Raw genomic sequence first — 17,164 nt, forward strand, 5'->3', positions numbered from 1 at the left:
TCTGGTCCATCACTGGGCTCCCCAGCAGAATTTGGGGTCTAGTGACTCCACATGAGGGCATGCCTGGCCAGTTTGTGTGTGTGCACCCCTAGGCGTGTGTCTGTCAGGATAGTAGTGTGTCTGTGTATTTTTGCATCCGCACGTGTCCTAAGGGAGGCGATGTATGATCCTAACATATGCACACAGGTGGGGATTTGAAACTGTATGCACCATACAGTTTCAGTGGTGACTTGCTGTAGTGTGGCCTGTGTGCACACATACACGTGCCCATGCGCACTGGTATTGTGGGGACTCCCACAGCATGAGTGTATTTGTGAGTGCGTGTGATGTGGGTGGTGAATTGGCATGGGTGTTATTTGTGTACTGTCAGGTGTGAGCCAGTGTGTGCTTGTGCTGTGTTTGCACGTGCTGCCAAGAGGCTGAGCCCCCTAGAACGTCAGCTCTATTAGTGCTCAGATGCTCGTCCGTTTCATCTACGGCTGAATCCCCAACATCTGAAACAGTGCCAGGCGCCTAATAGGCACTCAGCAAGTGTTTGCTGTGTTAGTAAATAGATGAGGCCTGCATGAGCTTCTGTACTGCCAGACGCTGAGCACGTGTGCTGCCCGCGCTGACTCACCCCTAGTGGACCCTGGACAGTAGGGTTACAGGACACCCCAAATCCCTTCCCACTACCCAATCTCTGTCACCCCAGGCCTCTTAGAAAGGGAGAGACTTCAAGGGAGGCAGGCAGAAAAGGAGCAGGGATGGGGTCCTCTCCCCTCTGCGCCAGCTGGGTCAGGACTCTCAGAACTGGGTTCATTATTCTGCCTGGCCTGGGAGGACCCCATTGCACCCTCAAAGGGTTTGCACACCCACCATCACTTAAGCCTGTCATAGGGAGCTAGCTAAGTCCAGAGATGCTGAGAAACTTGTTCAAAGTCACACAGCCCAGCTCAGGGGAAGCTGATGTTCAAACCCTGCCTCCTGGCCTGGGACTGTCTACTCAGCTTTAAGTCTCATAGATGTGTACACTCTGAGCCTGCTTCCCTGAGCATGGCAGAGAGGTCATTCCTGATCCAGGGTTCCAGGGTCACCCTGCAGAGCCCCTCCTAGGCTGCTCTGGGCCTCTGTTTCCTCCTCTGACACCTGGATGTCTGGAGATACCTTGGGAAGAGGGAGTATTTGTCCAGACGGGACAGCTACCAGCTACAGTCACACTGCAAGGCCTCCCACCTGTGCCCTCGACCACCCTGCAGCCCAGCCAATCCCTGGTCTTCCTGAAGGCTGATCACTTGTTGCCAGGGCAGAACTTGCTCCCTTCAGAGAGCCTCTTTCCCAGCTTCTCTGGGCCTCCTTGTGGGTGTGGGGAGGGGCCAGCCAGGGCCAGGGCCTTCTGGGTGTTCACTCTGTAAGGTCCTGCTAGATGGCACTGGGGTGGCTTGTCCACTCACTCCAGCTGGGTCGGGGGGGGGCAGCCTGGGGGCGGAGAGGAAGTGTCTGTCCCGGGGGATTCTGGGTGACTTTTCTCTCTGTCTCAGTCCGTGTTTTCAGGAAGTGTGTGTGTTGGCCAGGGCTGCAGGCGGGCGGGGGGAGGCGGAGAGCAGGAAGCTAGAGGAGACCAGAGCTGGATTCAGACACAGACACACACGTACACGTACACACACTCACTCACTCTCCCGGACAGACCCACAGTTACACACAGGAACACACACTCAGACAAGGGATCACAGACACTCAGACCCAAATCACGGGTGAACAGAGCCATGCCTGGACCCAGACGCGGCCTCAGACATACCCAGGGAGTGGGGCCGGCCTGTCTGTGAGACCAGCCCAGGTCGGACACAGGCTGCACAGGCAGGGAACGGCACACGCTGGGGCCGGCTAACCAGAGCCACAGGAGTCCTCGGGCCCCGGACCCAGAGGGCGTCAGAGGGTGAGCGAGGGGCCGCCGTGGGCTGGGCTGTCGGCCAAGGGAAGGTGGGGAGGCTCCTCTGGCGGGGCTGGGAGGGCAGGAATCCCTGTCTGTCTGTCTGCCACCTCTCCGCAGGCTGGGTTTTCTGTTCTGGTCTCCTCCCCCTCCCTTTTTTACTCTCAGAATTTTCTGTCTTCTTTCACTTTGTCTACATTTTCTGTTTTTCTCCTGCCCTTTCCTTTTCTCCCCTCTCTCTTCGCCCTCTCTGCCCTGGGCTTTCCAGGTCTCCATCTCCCCATAAACCTCTCTCCCGGGTCCACTCGGAGCCCCCCGGGACCTGTTTCCTGGGCTTCACAGACTGCTCCTCTGTGGGGTCTCTGCCCTTCAGGGATCTGGTGCTGATCTCGGTTCTGGCTCCCTGCACCTCACTGAGGATTGCCTTCAGAGGCTTAGGTGACTTCTCTCAGGGTCAAATTCAAGGGTGCTGTGGCTCTGGGCAGCTCCTACCAGAGCCCCCTTGCCCTCCCCCCAGTCCAGGTGATAGGAAGGCCTGCCAAGGGCTGGCACTTAGCTGGCGACTTCCTAGCCCTCCTTCCAGGGCTGGTGGTGTGGTGGGGGTGCCTGTGTCATTGGGGGGGCTCCCCCCAATTGCTGTGGTCCCTAATGAGCTCAATAACCCTGTGCTTGAGCCACTGGGGACATAGAGATTCCTCTAACCAGCTCCTGTCTGTGTACCTGGCTCTGCCCTGCGCCCTTGGCTCATCTTTCCATAGGGCCCAGCAGACACCTGCACCTTCTCCTCCAGCCAGGCCAGCCCTGGGATGGGGGAGAGGGGCTAGTACAGTTGTGAGCCACCTGAAGGGTGAACTTCCTCCCCCCACTGCCTTCACAAGCCAGCGCAGGGTCAGGCCTGGGAAGCAGGAAGAGCTGCCATGGGAGACCTGGGCCTCAGCCCTTTCCTGCGCATGACAGCAAGATTCCCAACTGTGTGAGCTTAGAGGAGGGAGCAGTTTGGGTAGACTTCCTGGTGAAAGAGGTGTGTCCTGAGCACAGGGGAGTCGATGAGGATTAAACAAAAAAAGACTCCCAGCAGGATGTCTGGCACATAGCGGGTACTTAGCAAATGATAGCTATATTGTTCCAGGGTGAAGTACAAAGAGCTGGGTGAAACCTTGGTTTTGAGGGTGGATGCCAGGTCCGTCGGGCACTGCTGTATGGAGGGATGGAGAGCTGCTGACCTCCAGTAATCAGTGTGTGAGTGGGGCGATGGTCATTCATTCATTCAGAACACAGTCAAGGAAGCCCCCTCTGTGTTGGGTGATGCTGTGGCATGGAGAGGGATTGGCCTGAGGGGACTCACAGCATATGCAAAAGCTGAGAGGCATACTGCAGACATCACGTCTAAGCAAGTGAGACCCCAAGAAGGGCTTTCTCTGCTGTGGCTTGGGCAGAAGTAAGTAGGACAGAGCCCGGAAAGCGCTAGAGGGGCTGACCCTTGGGCCTCATGATGGAGAAGGAAGGACGAGGGCAGCCACGGAGGAAGAGAGAAACGTAGGGCTGAGGCCTGGGCCCCAAGTAGGATGAGGAAGTGGGCAGTTGGGAAAGATTGCTCCTGTGGGAAGAGGAGGTCAGAAGAGGAGGCAGATGTGTCCAAATCAGAGTCTGATCCCACCTCTTGGCCCTGCTGGTGAAAATCCAGGAGCTGGGTTTGGGCTGGGTCCCTCCAAGGCCTGTGTGACCCTGTAGGCGGAAAGTCCTGATTCCAGGACAGGGTATAGGCCTGAGTCCTTGGTCCTCTGAGGTCAGTTCAGTGAAGCAAACATTGACAGATACAACTATACTGAGTGCTCAGAAGTGTGGGGACTGGAGAAGCCTCAGGAGGCCCCTGGGGCATGAAGGGAGGCGCAAAGTGGAGGGGGAAGATGTATGATTTGCACCTTTGGAAGGAGAAGTAGGAGATGGCCAGATGGAGTTGCATTCCTGGTGGAAGGAACAACATATGCAAAAGCCTGGAAATATGCATTTATGGAATGCAGCTCAGTCAAGGATGGCTGGAATGTAAGAGTGGATCAGTTCAAGGCCAGCCTGAGATATTCAGGCTGCCCTACTCTGCAGCCCTGCCCATCTACCCTTATGGTGTTTGACATAAATAGAAAGGAGTGAAGGGAGAGCCAGGGGCCACCCTGGAGGAGAGGGCTATGGGACAGGTTCCTGGCCCATCCTGTGGGGCCTGAGCCTCCTTCAGCCACAGGCAGGGTGAGAAAGTTGTGCTGGTGACATGTGGCAGTTGGCTCTCCTTACTGAGTTATCAGTGAGCCTGGAAGCAGACCAGAGAGGAACCTGAGGCTCAGAGGTAAAGTGACCTGCTTTGTAAGGACACAAACTGATGTGAGGTCTAGCTGGGATGCAAGCCCAGACCCACCTGGCTGCAAAGCTCTGTCTCTTACCTACAATGACCACAAATCTCATTTCATCCAGGACAGGCCTGCTTACATCTGTTGCCCTGACATAGTTATTAATAGGGCTTCTTTTAGCTGTCAGAAATGTTCTGGTTTATATGATTAATTATATGGTCACTCTACTCTTACCCATTCTGTCTCAGGACCCTCATATATCCCTCAACCCACAGATACAAGGTTGGCTGTGTGTATTTGCCCTAAACCAATAAAACAAACCTTCTTAGGCTGAGGGCCCAGGCTGGAGTGGGCCTGCCCAGGAGTGCCCAGATCCATATGTCACTTGGATAGAGGAGAAAGGGGCTTAAGGAGCAGAGGAGCCAGGAATGAGGGGCAGGGGGTGAGCAGCTCTGTGTGGGCATCTTGGAGGCTACCTAGAAGAGGCCCATTGAGCCGTATTTTGAGGTACAGATAGGCTTTCCATGGACTGAGATGTAAGGAGAGGGCAGGGAGATGCAGGCAGGAGGAAGTGGCGTGAGCGAAGGCTCATAGGAGGGACCACTGAGTCCCTGCTCAGGTTTGGGACTGATCTACTGGTCTTGTGGGGTCAGAGATCAGTGGGGAACATCTCAGCTGGACCTTAGCCGCAGACTGGAGCTGGGGCTGCTCTAAGGGGTGCAGGCACTGAGTGGCTGGGTTAGGGTCATTCTGTGGGCACTGCCCCTTCCCCTGGGATATTCCCACATCCGTGCCTTCCTGATACCACTTCTCCTTTCCTGGGCCTGGCTCTGACTCAGCATGACCCTGGTCCCCTATGGTAGGCAGGCGGGGGGTCAGCTTGGAGGCTTCCTGGAGGAGGTGTCTATGATGAGGTCGGGAGGCCCATGGGGCCTCTTTCTCCCACCTTCTTGGCACATAGCCCTCTTCCTGCAAAGGCTTTGCTGGGAGAGGAGCCCTTAGCATCTGTTCCCCTCTCCTTTCTTACCGTGGTAACACAGCCATCAGAGCTGTGATCACGTTTCCTTTTGGATGGAACATCAACCCTAGAGCTTCCTGGATCCTGAGTTGGGTGCCAGTGTGAGGAGACGGGCCTCAGAGAAGCCCTCAGATCCTGGCTGTGGCCTCCTCATTTGCCACTGGTGGTTGAGCTTTCAGCTGTGGTGCTGGATTTCCTGGGTGCAAATCCCAGGTGTGGGACCAAGGACAAATTAACTTCGTGTCTCTGTGCCTCCGTTTCCTCATCTGTAAAGTGGGAATAGCAATAAGCCATACGTTACTGAATGAATGAATCCACGTAAAGCACCTAGAAGACAGCTGGGAAAACACACACACACACATAATTAATAAGAATTAATTAATCCAGGTCTTCATTTATTTATTCATTCCTGCTGAGTGCTGGGCATACAGTAGTGAAGAAGATGGGTGTGGCACTTTTCTTAGGGAGCCCACATGCTGGGGAGCCAGGCCTCAGGAAGGGCAGGACCCTCTCATAAGATCAGGCAGTGATGGGGGAGGACTGGGGGCCAGAGATGGGAGGATCGATGCCGCTTGGGCTCCGAGGATACTCTGTTGCCATCACCTTTGCCTCAGCACTGGCCCTCAGTCCTGGGGGAGGTGGGGAGCCAGGCCCACTCAAGCTGCTTGGTATTGGAAGGGCAGAGCCTGTCTGTCCCCCCTGCTCTGAGCCAGTCTGACTGGTCCTGGTCCAACAGCTTGGAGCTCTGCTGTCAGCTGATCACAGGCTGGGCCCCCAAGGGCCCCTTCCTCTTGGAGTCTGGGAGACTGTGTGGTCTCCAAGGACATTGTACTTGACTAGCTGGGGGGCCGACACCGCAGGTCATGCCCTTGGGCCTGTGTGTACTCACTCAGCCTTTCATTTGCTTCTCTCCCCACCCTGTCCGCCAACCTATCCACCTACCCATCCACCCCCCACCCACCCATCCAACATGCTCTTTTTGCTCACTCAGCCAGGCCCTATGGGTGGACTATGGGGATAAAGAGTCAAGTCCAAGGCTGCCCCTGCCCTAAAGAGACTCAGGGTCAAGTCGGGGAGACAGCCTAGTACAGTGTCCATCAGCGGGTCTTCATAGGTCCAGCTAAACCCCTACCCTAGGCCCACTTGGCATCAGATTCCCTGAAAAGCATATAGAGAGGGAATAACTAGCCACCAGGACAGCAGCAGGTCTTCCTCTGCTGTGGGGCCCTTGTGGCAGTCAGTGCCACTGTCCACGCATCTGTCCAGGAGCTGTTCTCTGTGGTCCTCCAGGGGGCAGCTCAGGGATGAGGGATGAGACTCACAGCCAACAGGTGTGGGCGCCACCCTGGCTTAGAGAACTCTTGCCCCAAGGGGCCAGTATGTCTTGTAACAGCCGCACAAGTGTGGTTTCAGGTCCCTGCACAGGCTATGCCCGGTTATGAGCCACCACACTCTGGGAAGTCCAAAGCTCCGACTTCTCCGCCAGGTCAAGAGACCACTTACAGTTTCTCCTTAGTCTAGGTGCAGTTCCACACTCAGGCCACTTTTGCCAAAGGCACTGTTGCCTCAGAGCATGGCTGACATACCACTTTTAGCAGGTTTCTAGGGGGAAAGAGTTTTTTTGTTCATTCTTTACCCTTGGAGAGGAAGGAGATAGGGTGCAGGGTAATGTGGAAGTAGCCAGGTGTCCTAAGAAGCACCCAGACTGGACTCAGGGTTCAGGTCCTGGCTTAGATGCTAGCACAGTACGTGGCACAAAGGAGGGAGGTAGTAAAAAGCAAAAGTTACTTGGAATACTTCATCTAAAGCTCATATCAGAGGGGAACATGGGCAGGGCCTGGAGGAGCAGGAAGGAGGGGTCAGGAAAAACTTTCAGAGAAGGGGCACTTGAGAAAGAAGTTAAAGAATGAGTAGATGTTCTCTGATCAGAGACCAGGGAGCAAGGTATTCCTGCAGGAGGCAACAGCAGGAGCAGAGGCCCGGCATCATGGTCATGCCCCAGCCCTTCCTTGCCTTCTCGGTGGTCACACACTGTCAGCCACTGCCAGGAACACTGGGGCAGTGGACCAGGCTGAGATCACCAGGGAAGAAAGTTGCCCACCCACTCCGATGCTCTTCCTCAGCCCCTGCTGGATGCTGGCAGAGACAGCAGTTGGGGCCAGGCTTCTAGAGCTCAGGCACCTGTTCCGGCTGGTGGTCTCTGTGCATCCTGTGTGCTGACGCACGACACGCCTTGTCATGGTTAATCCTCCAGCCACCCTGCCACAACAGCTTTGTAGTCCTTATTTTACAGATGAGGAAACCGAGGCTCAGAAAGGCTAGGTGCTTGCCCCAGGACAGACAGGAACTGAGACTGAGGCGAGGTTGAAACCCACGTCTCTGATGTCCTTTGGAGACACTCAGCCTGCAGGAAGCAGTGCGATCTGTGCTGAGACAGACAGATAGGAGCACTGTGGCTGTGGGAGTTCAGGTACCTTGAACCTGGCCTTGGAGTCAGAGAAGGCTTCTGGGGGGAGTGATAGCAGAGATGAGAAGTGTGGTGGGTTCAGGTGAGTTTGAGGGGTCCTGGGGGATGGTGAATATTCAAGACGAGAGAAGATGGTCTTGATCCAGAGACGCACGGCTTATGGCCTCAGGACTTGGTTTCGAAGGCTCTGGTCTGTGCCCTTGGCCTTGATGCCCATTTCAGTCTTGCGCCATCCATTCTCCAACAGACACCTTCTTATCCTTAAAATCTCAGGTCCAGGGACTTCCCTGGTGGCACAGTGGTTAAGAATCCGCCTGCCAATGCAGGGGACACGGGTTCGGTCACTGGTCCGGGAAGATCCCACGTGCCGTGGAGCAACTAAGCCCGTGTGCCACAACTACTAAGCCTGTGCTCTAGAGGCCACGAGCCGCAGCTGCTGAGACTGCGTGCCACAACTACTGAAGCCTGTGCGCCTAGAGCCTGTGCTCCACAACAAGAGAAGCCACTGCAACGAGAAGCCCACGCACTGCAACTAAGGGTAGCCCCCGCTCGCCGCAACTAGAGAAAGCCCATGCGCAGCAACAAAGACCTAATGCAGCCCAAAATAAAAATAAATAAATAAATAAAAGCTCAGGTCCAGCCTTCCCTGACTCCCAGGCTAGGATGCACACCACCACCCCCCCCTTTCTGGTCTTCATCTCTCTTTTAGAGTGGAGATCCAGTGGGTACATGTGGCTAAAACTTAGCACTCTGGGGACAGGTGACCCTGTCCCAGCAAGGCAGGGCCAGCTCATGAAGCCAAAGAAGGTGCCTGCTCTGGAGAGCTTGGAGGGTTAGGGGCAGGGGAGTGAGGCAGGAGGGCTCTGTCTGAGTGTGTGGAATGAATGAGTTGTGCAGCTGCTCGTGTGAGCTGGGGGGCGCAGTGGGTTTGAGTCCTGGTTCTGTCGCAGTGTTGCTGGCGCAGTGACTCAGCCGCACTGAACTTGATGCCCAACTTTTGGTCTGTTCCCAGCCTTCCTGCCAAGGAAGAAGAGTTACTGTCACCGCCACCATCATTCCTTGCCCAGCCAGAGCCTGAGGAACCCCCGGCCATCTTCCCTCGGGGGCCTCCCCAGCCCCCATCTCCACCTCCCAGCCCCCCAGAGATTCCCCCGAAGCCTCTCTGCGTGCTCCCAGAGTTTGGTGAGTGCCGTAGCAAAGCATGGGGCTCTGGGTGGGTGGCCTGGGATCAGGGCTGGAGAGTCTGCAAGGGCGTAAGGATCGTGCTTCCCGTTCTGTTGGGCCCTGCCACCGACCCAGTCTGTGGCCCTGGACAGGTGAGCATCTTCCCTTCATCCTCAGAATGGAGACAGCACCCAGCTCTCTGACCTATTGACTGTTGGGTGTGGGCAGATGGCAGACTTCTTGATTTGCCCGTGGTTTAAAGTCTGGGACTGTTTTCCATGGTCATGGGCAGTTTGCTTTTCCTTGGATTGTCCACTTTTTCTTGTCTCGATTCGTGTTGCTTTTTTTAAGCTTTTTTAAGACAGTCCCTACCCTGACCCCCAAGCTTGCTGCCCAGTCAGACCTCCCTGTGATGGCCTGGCCTCTCCTTTGGCCGCCCCCTAGTGCTGTCCTGTGAAGCCCCGAGAATATAAATAGCACTTCCTGTCCTTTGTGCCTTTTTTTGAAAGCCAAGCCAGGGTGGGGCAGGGTCTTTCTTAGGCTGGGGGAGGCCAGGCTTCTTTGCCTCTGAGTCTCCCCTTCCCCTCTATCTCCCCAGATGACCCTGACTACGATGAGGTCCCAGCGGAGGGGCCGAGGGCCCCAGCTGCCGTGATGACCAAGAAGGTGGGTCAGGCAGTGGTTAGGGTTTGGGCTGTCTGCCTGTCAGTGTGGAGGGCAGGCTACCCAGGTGCCTTTCAGACCCTGGGGACCACCAGATAGAGAGTAGGTAGCCGGCTCCCTGGAGAGTCCTCTTCCCCTTCACTGTCTTGCTCTGTGGGGGTCTGGGGGCTCTGGTTTGTGGCTCCAGATCCAGTCTTCAGCTGCATCTGGATGGCTGTGTGGCCCCTTCTCTCTTGGTGTTTGGAGCACATCTGTCTTGGGGTGTCCCTCTGTCTCTGTTTCACTTTCTGTGTCCCCGTGTCACCCTCTCTCTGAGTGCCTTAACTTTCCATCCATGTGTCTTTTTCTCTATCCCTTTATCTTTCTGTCTTTGTCTCTCACCTGGGCCCGTGCCTGCACTGGTTTTCTCTGTCCCTGTGACCCCATCTCCCTGGGTCCCTATGCAGACTGCCGGGGGCTGGGGAGGAGAGGAGTGTGAGGAAAGAGAAGTAAATGTGCAGAGTTGTGTGGGTCCAGGATGGAGTGGACAGAGGGGGATGTGGCAGCCCCTAGTTGGGTGTGATCTGGGGCTTGGAGGGGAGCATGACACTGAGCGGGTCTGGGGAACAGGAGGACCCCTCATTGAGCCAAGTCCCGCGGGCCGTGCGTGTGGCCAGTCTGCTGAGCGAGGGGGAGGAGCTGTCCGGGGACGACCAAGGGGATGAAGATGAGGATGGCCACGCCTACGAGGACATCCCCAAGTAAGCGTCCTCTTCTCTCGGGTGGTTCTCCCACCGAGCTATCCTCCTTCCCCAAGCCCGGCCCAGCCTCTCCGTGTCCTCCGCCCCCACCCCATGGGAGCCCCCACTCTGGCCTCCTCACTCCCTCTCTTCTCCCCCCAGTGGTGGATGGCACTCTAGCAGCCTGAGCTCATCCTTGCCCAGCAGCCTCCTGATTCCTGATCTCCCACTGCACCCCATGGACAGGCTGCCTGTGGGCCCCACTCCCAGCCCACCGGTCATCAAGGCTGGCTGGCTGGACAAGAACCCACCGCAAGGGTGAGTGAAGCCTGGTGGGTCCTACTGGTGCTCTGCATGGTGTGGGCTCTAGTATACTGGTATCGCGGATCAGAAAACCAGAGGGGACAGGGTTATTGGAGCAGGTCTCCCTCCAGGCAGACTGTAACTGCCGATCATCCCCACCAGACCTATGCTTTATTACCCTTAACACTGAGAAGTCCTTTCTCTGGCGGTCCAGTGGTTAAGACTGCGCTCCCAATGCAGGGGGCACGGGTTTGATCCCTAGTTGGGGAACTAAGATCCCTCATGCTGCACAGAGCAGCCAAAAAAAAAAAAAAATCCCGAAACTGGGAAGTCCTTTGAGTCTGACATCAATCACTCTTGCTGTAGGTAAAAGTTCATCTTCTCAGTGACCACTTGGGATCCTTCCTCCCTTGGACCTGGCTGTTCCTAACTTTGTATGTGGCTTCCAGAGGGGGCTAGGGTGATCCCGGAGCCTCTCCCTAATTCCCAGTCCTTTGCTCTGTTGTCCCTCTGCCTCTGCCTCTCCAGATCTTATATCTATCAGAAGCGATGGGTGAGACTGGATACCGATCACCTACGATACTTTGATAGTAACAAGGTGAGGCCCGTGTTAGTCCGTGATATGACCCTGCTTCAGCCTGGTCTTGGGTTGAACCCCAACACTGGACCCAGGTGGAGTCCGTCTCTAGATGAGTCCTCACCAGAGCTGTAGTGTGACTCCTTGAACTGTGTCCTCCTGGCCCATTGGCCAGCCTTGGCCTTGGCCAGGGTTGGTGTAGGGGCTGTCACCAACTGTGGGAGGTGGGGCTGCAACCTTCATTTCAACAGAGGTTGAGGGAGTCAAGGAGGGGCTGGGCCTCCGTGGGCCTCACCCCACAGTTGGCTCCTCTCTCTCCCCCAGGATGCCTACTCAAAGCGCTTTGTCCCTGTGGCCTGCATCTCCCGAGTGGCTGCTATTGGGGACCAAAAGTTTGAAGTGATCACGAACAACCGGACCTTTGCCTTCCGGGCGGAGAGTGATGGTAGGGAGGGGGGCAGGAGGAAGACTGGCAGTTTGGCTTGAGAAGTGAGGGAGGAGAACCAGGGCACATCTGCTCCCCCCACATCAAACCAAGAGAGGAGTCAACCCTCTGTGAGGTGGGGGAGGGGAGGGCCTCCTCTGTCCAGCTTTGTGCTGAGTCCTCAGAACCACACATCCCCATTTACAGGGGAGAAGCAGGCTCAGAGAGGCCAAGCGCCTTGCCCACCCTAAGTGGCACAGCTGGGATTGGAGCCTGAGCTTGTCCAAGTCAGAGAACTTAGAGATAGGTGGGCCAGCCTGGGTGGGCTTTCTGGCAGAGGTGTTGCCTGAGGGGCCTGGAATGGGGAACCCTTAGGAGGATCCCCACCAGGCTGAGCTGGGGCTTGCCCCTTCCCCTGTGCCTGCAGCGGAGCGGAAGGAGTGGATGCAGGCCCTGCAGCAGGCGGTGGCTGAGCAGCGTGCTCGGGCCCGACTGTCTAGTGCTCATCCGTTGGGAGTTCAAGGCTCAGAGCCCCCTGACCGCGCCGGCAGCCTGGAGCTACGTGGCTTCAAGAATAGACTCTATGTGGCCGTGGTTGGGGACAAAGTGCAGCTTTACAAGAATCTGGAGGTGCGACTGGTCAGCCAGGCTGCCGAACCTCTCCCGTTTCCCCTGCCCACCTAGTCCCTTAGCCCTGCCCCCCACCCACCTGGTCCTTCAGCCCCAACCCCTGCCCACCTGTTCCCTCAACCCCACCCACCTGGTCCCTCTACCCCGCCCACCTGGTTCCTCAGCCCCTCAGCCCCGCCCACCTGGCCCCTCAAGCCCCCACCTCACCTAACCTGGTCCCTCAGCCCTGCCCACCTGGTCACTCAGCCCCGCCCTTTCCCTTTCCCCCTTCCCCTGACCCAGCTCTTTGCCTGCCCCGCTTCCTGCCCCTAGTTCTGACCCCTCTCCTGCCTGGTCCCTGAGCATTACCCTCCCATCACCGCCCTGGCTCTTGCACCTCTTACTTATTGCTACATGGCCTCTGATCAAGGTCCATTTACCCATGCCCAGATTCCTGAGCCCTCCCTTATCTCCTTCCTGGGCACTTTCTAGTCCCTAAAGTACCACCTCCCCCTCCTCTCTGCCCCCTCCCTGGGCCTTGAGCCCCACCCCTCAGGCTTGCCCTCACCCCTTCCCACCTACTGCCAGGAGTACCACCTGGGCATCGGCATCACCTTCATCGACATGAGCGTGGGTAACGTGAAGGAAGCAGCAGACCGACGCGGCTTCGACCTCACCACCCCTTACCGCATCTTCAGGTGAGCCTCTCTCATTGTTCACCTGCATCCTCACTCCCTCCCAGTATTTTCTTCTTGCATATGTAGGAAGCTGCCCCTTCTTCTAGGATGGATTTCTCCCCTCTCTTCCCAGCCCTACCCACCCTGCTGGGCCTTTACCTTCACTTGCTAACTTGCTCTGATCTCTTCCTTCTAAGAAATCTCACTTATACCCCCCTCCCTCTGTCCATCACTGTCCCCCCTTCCCTGCCACAGTGCTTCCATATGGGCTTTCTGCACCGCCCACTCACCCTGCTATCCCCTCCAGCCTGCCCTGCTCCCTCAAAAGTGCTTGTCTGTCAATAATAGTTGCTTGCGATCAAAGGCTGCTGTTCACTCCCTATCTCGTGCCCATCCTGGGTGCTTTTCCCTGAGCCTCCAAGACTCTACCATCTTGGTTTCCTCTGACCTCAGCCGTCCCTCAGTGGTCTGTCTCTGTCCTCTGTCTTCTACCTAGACGGACTCGCCCACTCCCAGGCCTTCAGCCACTGCCTCTGAGGCACTGTGCCATGCCTGGGTTTAAATCCTGTGTATCAGCTCAGCTGCCGTGATGGAATACCACAGACCCAGGGTCTTAAACAACAGAAGTTTATTTTCTCACAGTTCTGGAGGCTGGAAGTCCGAGGTCAAGATTTTGTCAGGGTTAGTTTCTGGCAAGGTCTCTCTTCCTGGCTTGTAAGTGGCCGCCACTTCACTGTGTCCTCACACGGCCTTTCCTCTGTGCACATGGAGAGAGAGAGAGATGTCTGGTGTCCCTTCCTCTCTTTATAAAAAAACCTGCTCTTAGGACATTATTTAACCTTAGTTACCTCCCTAATGGCCGTATTTCCAGATACAGTCACACGGGGGTTTGAGGCTTCAACCTGTGAATTTCAGGGGGACGCGCTTCAGTCTGTAACATCTGGGGTCCATCCTTGGGTCACTTCATGACCTGGGCAAATCACTTGGCCTCTCTGTGCCTCAGTTTCCTCGTCTGTGAGGCAGTCTCTGTAAAGCTGTATCTGATACAGCGTGCGGTGACTGCTCAGTCTAAACGATGTCACCCCTCCTCCAGCATCATCTCTTTCGCCCTTAGCTCAGAGCTCTGCCTTCAGGGTCTTTCTCCTGAGCTCTAGAGCTGCACGTCTAATGGTTCTGTGGACATTTTCCCCCGTATATTCCTCCCCAGCTCACTGCTTCTCCTTGGGCCCCATCTCCACCCACGGGGACCCCACCTCTCCTACTCATCCCTGTGCAAACCCATCATCACTGCCCCCGTCTTGCCTCCATCACTCCCTCACCTCCGTCTGGCCCCTTTCCTGCAGGCCCTAGGCCTGTGGGCCCTCTGGCCTGGCGCCTGCCTCTTCACCCTTGGGCTGCCTATCTGTGACGGTCAGAGGATCCTTTTTCTTCCTTTTTGTTGAAAGCCAAGTTTGTATTTGTTCATTTCTTAGATTCGTAGTAATCTTTGATTGACGTCTATGGCCTGAGATTCTTTGCCATCCTCCTTGACTACCACACAACTGTAACCAGCCACTTTCTCTGGAGTTTTCCTTCTCTGTCAGCTCTCCAGAGCCCTGCCCATTTCCCTAGATCCTTGTTGTCATGGACCTTAATCAGGTTGATTTGGTGTTCGGCTCCAAGGGCTTCCACCAGCCTGGCGTGCGTGGGCTCCCCCAGCTGGACGCAAGCACGCAGAGACGGGCTTAGGGCTTGGCTGAGGCCTTGGCAGCTCGGAAGATTCAGGCTTCGTGGGCGAGGGTGGTCTCAGCACCTCTCGTAAAGCAGCGTTGACGTCCATTCCATCTCCAGCAGCAATGCCCTCCTCGGCCATGGCAGTGGTGGAGCCAAATCTTGAATGCACACATGTGACTTGGTGGCAGCAGGAAAAGAAAGAGCTAGAGGGAAAACATCTCTGTGTCCCTCACCCCCCTGAAACCCTCTACGGCTTCACTACTGTCCTCTGAGTACACTCTGACCTCCTCTGCATGGCACAGGCTTGCCTTCTCTGTCTCCCAGCTTCTTTTCTGCCAGTACCCCCATCCTGCCCGCAGGCCCTGGAATGCCCTGTGTGCCCTCCTGTCCCTTCACACGTGCTGTTCCCTCGGTCTAGAACACCTTTCTACCTCTTCACCTGGGTGAGCCCTCCTCATCTGTCAAGGCTTAGCTTGGGCACCATTTCTTCCCAACAGCATTTTCTACTCCCTGGGCAGGGCAGAGCCTCCTCTGGCCCCTCCGCCCCCAGCCCTCATTCACACGTCTCTCAGGTTTGGGGTGTCCTTGCCTTTGTCCACGCCCACCCTCCCCACAGACCCTGGGCGCCTCCCTCTTCCTGCAGTCAGCTCTCAATGCATTATTCACCCCCCTTCGTGCTGTGCCATCTCACGCTGCCCCCAAATCCCTCTGAGTCCTTTCCCACCAGTCCCCTACCCCACTCCTGTGTCCCCAGCTTCTTGGCCGAATCGGAGCTGGAGAAGGAGCAGTGGCTGGAGGCCATGCAGAGAGCCATTGCCGAGGCCCTGTCTACCTGGGAGGTGGCTGAGCGCATCTGGGCCATGGCCCCCAACAGATTCTGCGCTGACTGTGGAGCTGCCCAGCCTGACTGGGCCTCCATCAACCTCTGCGTTGTCATCTGCAAGGGCTGTGCAGGTGTGTAGGGGGGTTGGGGTGCCAGACCAGGGCAGGACAGGGCTGAGGTGCTGAGAAGGCAGGTGGTCTGTCTGGCTGGTGGGGCTGGAGCAAAGACAGTATCAGAGAGCATCATTTATGAAGTTGCACCTCTGTGTCAAGCCTTTCCCACCGTAATTGACCTGCACGGCAGGGATTCAGCTTCTCACGTCATGAGTGGGGACACCGAGGCACAGAGAGGAGAAATGTCTCCTTCACGGTCACATGGCAAGTAAGTGAGTCTGGATTTGAGCCCAGGCCTGTTGGAGTCTAGCACGGCTGTCACATCAGAAGAGCGGAAGTAGGCCAGGTCTGGCAGGGCTTTGCAAGCAGAGGGAGGAGCTGGTGCTTTATCCAGAGGGGGATGGGAGGCAGGGGCGGGAGGGACGTGGTCAGATTTGTGCATCCGACTCTGGCTGATGGGTGGAAGCTGCATCAGAGCTGGTGAGACTGGAGGCTAGCAAGGAGACTGCTGCCGGATCCACGAGAGAGAGGAAGTGGAGCCTGGTCCCAGAAAGTGAGCATTTGAGAGGCGTTTAGATCTATGGAGGAAGAGTCCCAGATCATACGCGGAGGATGAGAGAGAAAGAGGGTGGAGCCTCAGATATATTCATCTATTCAACCAGCGTTTATTGAGGGTCTGTGCTGGGCACTGTGCCGAGTGCTGGGAATTCGGCCCCGCTGGGAACAGTCTTGGGTGGCTGGAGGTGGGGACCCAGTGGTGCAACAGTTCTGGGAAGTTGCTGTGGGACATCTAGGTCAAATGTCTAAGAGGCCTTGGACTATGAGGGATGGGTGTGGAAAGCGATGACTCCATTGGAGACCACATTAGGGAGGCATCGGCTCATGGAAGGAGTGAGGGTGTCCAGAGTGGATGAGATGCTCTGTAGGAGGTTGCAGAGCGAGGTGAGGCCTAAGCCAGAGCCAGGCAGTGCCAGGCACTCATGGTGCCCCCAGCCCAATCCCTGCTCCAGGGGTCCCTTGTGGGATCTGTAGCTGAGCAAGGTTGCGTCCTTCCAAGCCCAACTCCCCCCTCCCCTTTCATTTCACAGAGATTTATTAAGCGCTCACTGTGTGCCAGGCTTTGTTCCAGGCACTGAGGCTAGACCCTAAAGCAGGCAGTCAACATTCCTTCTCTCAGGCAGCTTACATTCTGATGGGGAGAGGCAGAAAATACATACACAAACCAGTAGAAGTATCAGGCAGTAACAAGTGCTAGGTAGAGAACGTGTTTGCCAAGAAGCCCTCTCTGAGGAGGTGACAGGTCAGCTGAGATCTGAATGTCAGGAGGGAGCTAACCTTGGGGAAATGGGGGAAGAGAATCCAGGCAGAAAGAACAGTGAGTGCAAAGGCCCTGAGGTAGGAATGAACATGGATGATTAGAAGAGGGAGGAGAATTTGAGTGTTGAGGGGGAAGGGGAGGCGGAGAGGCATGAGATGAGAAGAAGCAGGTAAGGAATTTTGATCTAATTCTGGGGAGAATTAAGAGAGTGTCTAAAGCAGGGCTTTGAAGTAAGAGGTTTGCATTTTAAAGAGATCACTCTGGCTGGGTTGTGTGGAGAGTGGCCTGCAGGGGGCCAAGCATGGCTGTAGGGAACCAGCTGGGGGAC

At 56.2% G+C, this 17,164-nt stretch overlaps 1 protein-coding gene and 1 pseudogene across 8 annotated transcripts in view; one reads left to right on the plus strand and one right to left on the minus strand.

The window, feature by feature from the left end:
- The window catches only part of ARAP1 (ArfGAP with RhoGAP domain, ankyrin repeat and PH domain 1), a 63,575-nt gene that overhangs the window by 25,892 nt on the left and 20,519 nt on the right, over nt 1–17,164 (plus strand). For 7 of the 8 annotated variants that reach the window (XM_032640810.1, XM_032640809.1, XM_032640806.1 and 4 more), the window contains 9 exons: nt 8,746–8,915; nt 9,496–9,563; nt 10,170–10,300; nt 10,442–10,597; nt 11,111–11,180; nt 11,484–11,604; nt 12,011–12,213; nt 12,781–12,890; nt 15,337–15,536. In XM_032640810.1, coding sequence (XP_032496701.1) covers nt 8,746–8,915; nt 9,496–9,563; nt 10,170–10,300; nt 10,442–10,597; nt 11,111–11,180; nt 11,484–11,604; nt 12,011–12,213; nt 12,781–12,890; nt 15,337–15,536 — 1,229 coding nt within the window. Of the gene's footprint in view, nt 1–1,592; nt 1,916–8,745; nt 8,916–9,495; nt 9,564–10,169; nt 10,301–10,441; nt 10,598–11,110; nt 11,181–11,483; nt 11,605–12,010; nt 12,214–12,780; nt 12,891–15,336; nt 15,537–17,164 lie in introns of those variants that run through there. The other variant, XM_032640814.1, reaches the window with a different exon arrangement.
- On the minus strand, nt 12,905–15,329 carry LOC116758122 (annotated as a pseudogene).

This window comes from Phocoena sinus, chromosome 8, assembly GCF_008692025.1.
Source record: "Phocoena sinus isolate mPhoSin1 chromosome 8, mPhoSin1.pri, whole genome shotgun sequence".
In the NCBI taxonomy this organism is placed as follows: domain Eukaryota; kingdom Metazoa; phylum Chordata; class Mammalia; order Artiodactyla; family Phocoenidae; genus Phocoena; species Phocoena sinus.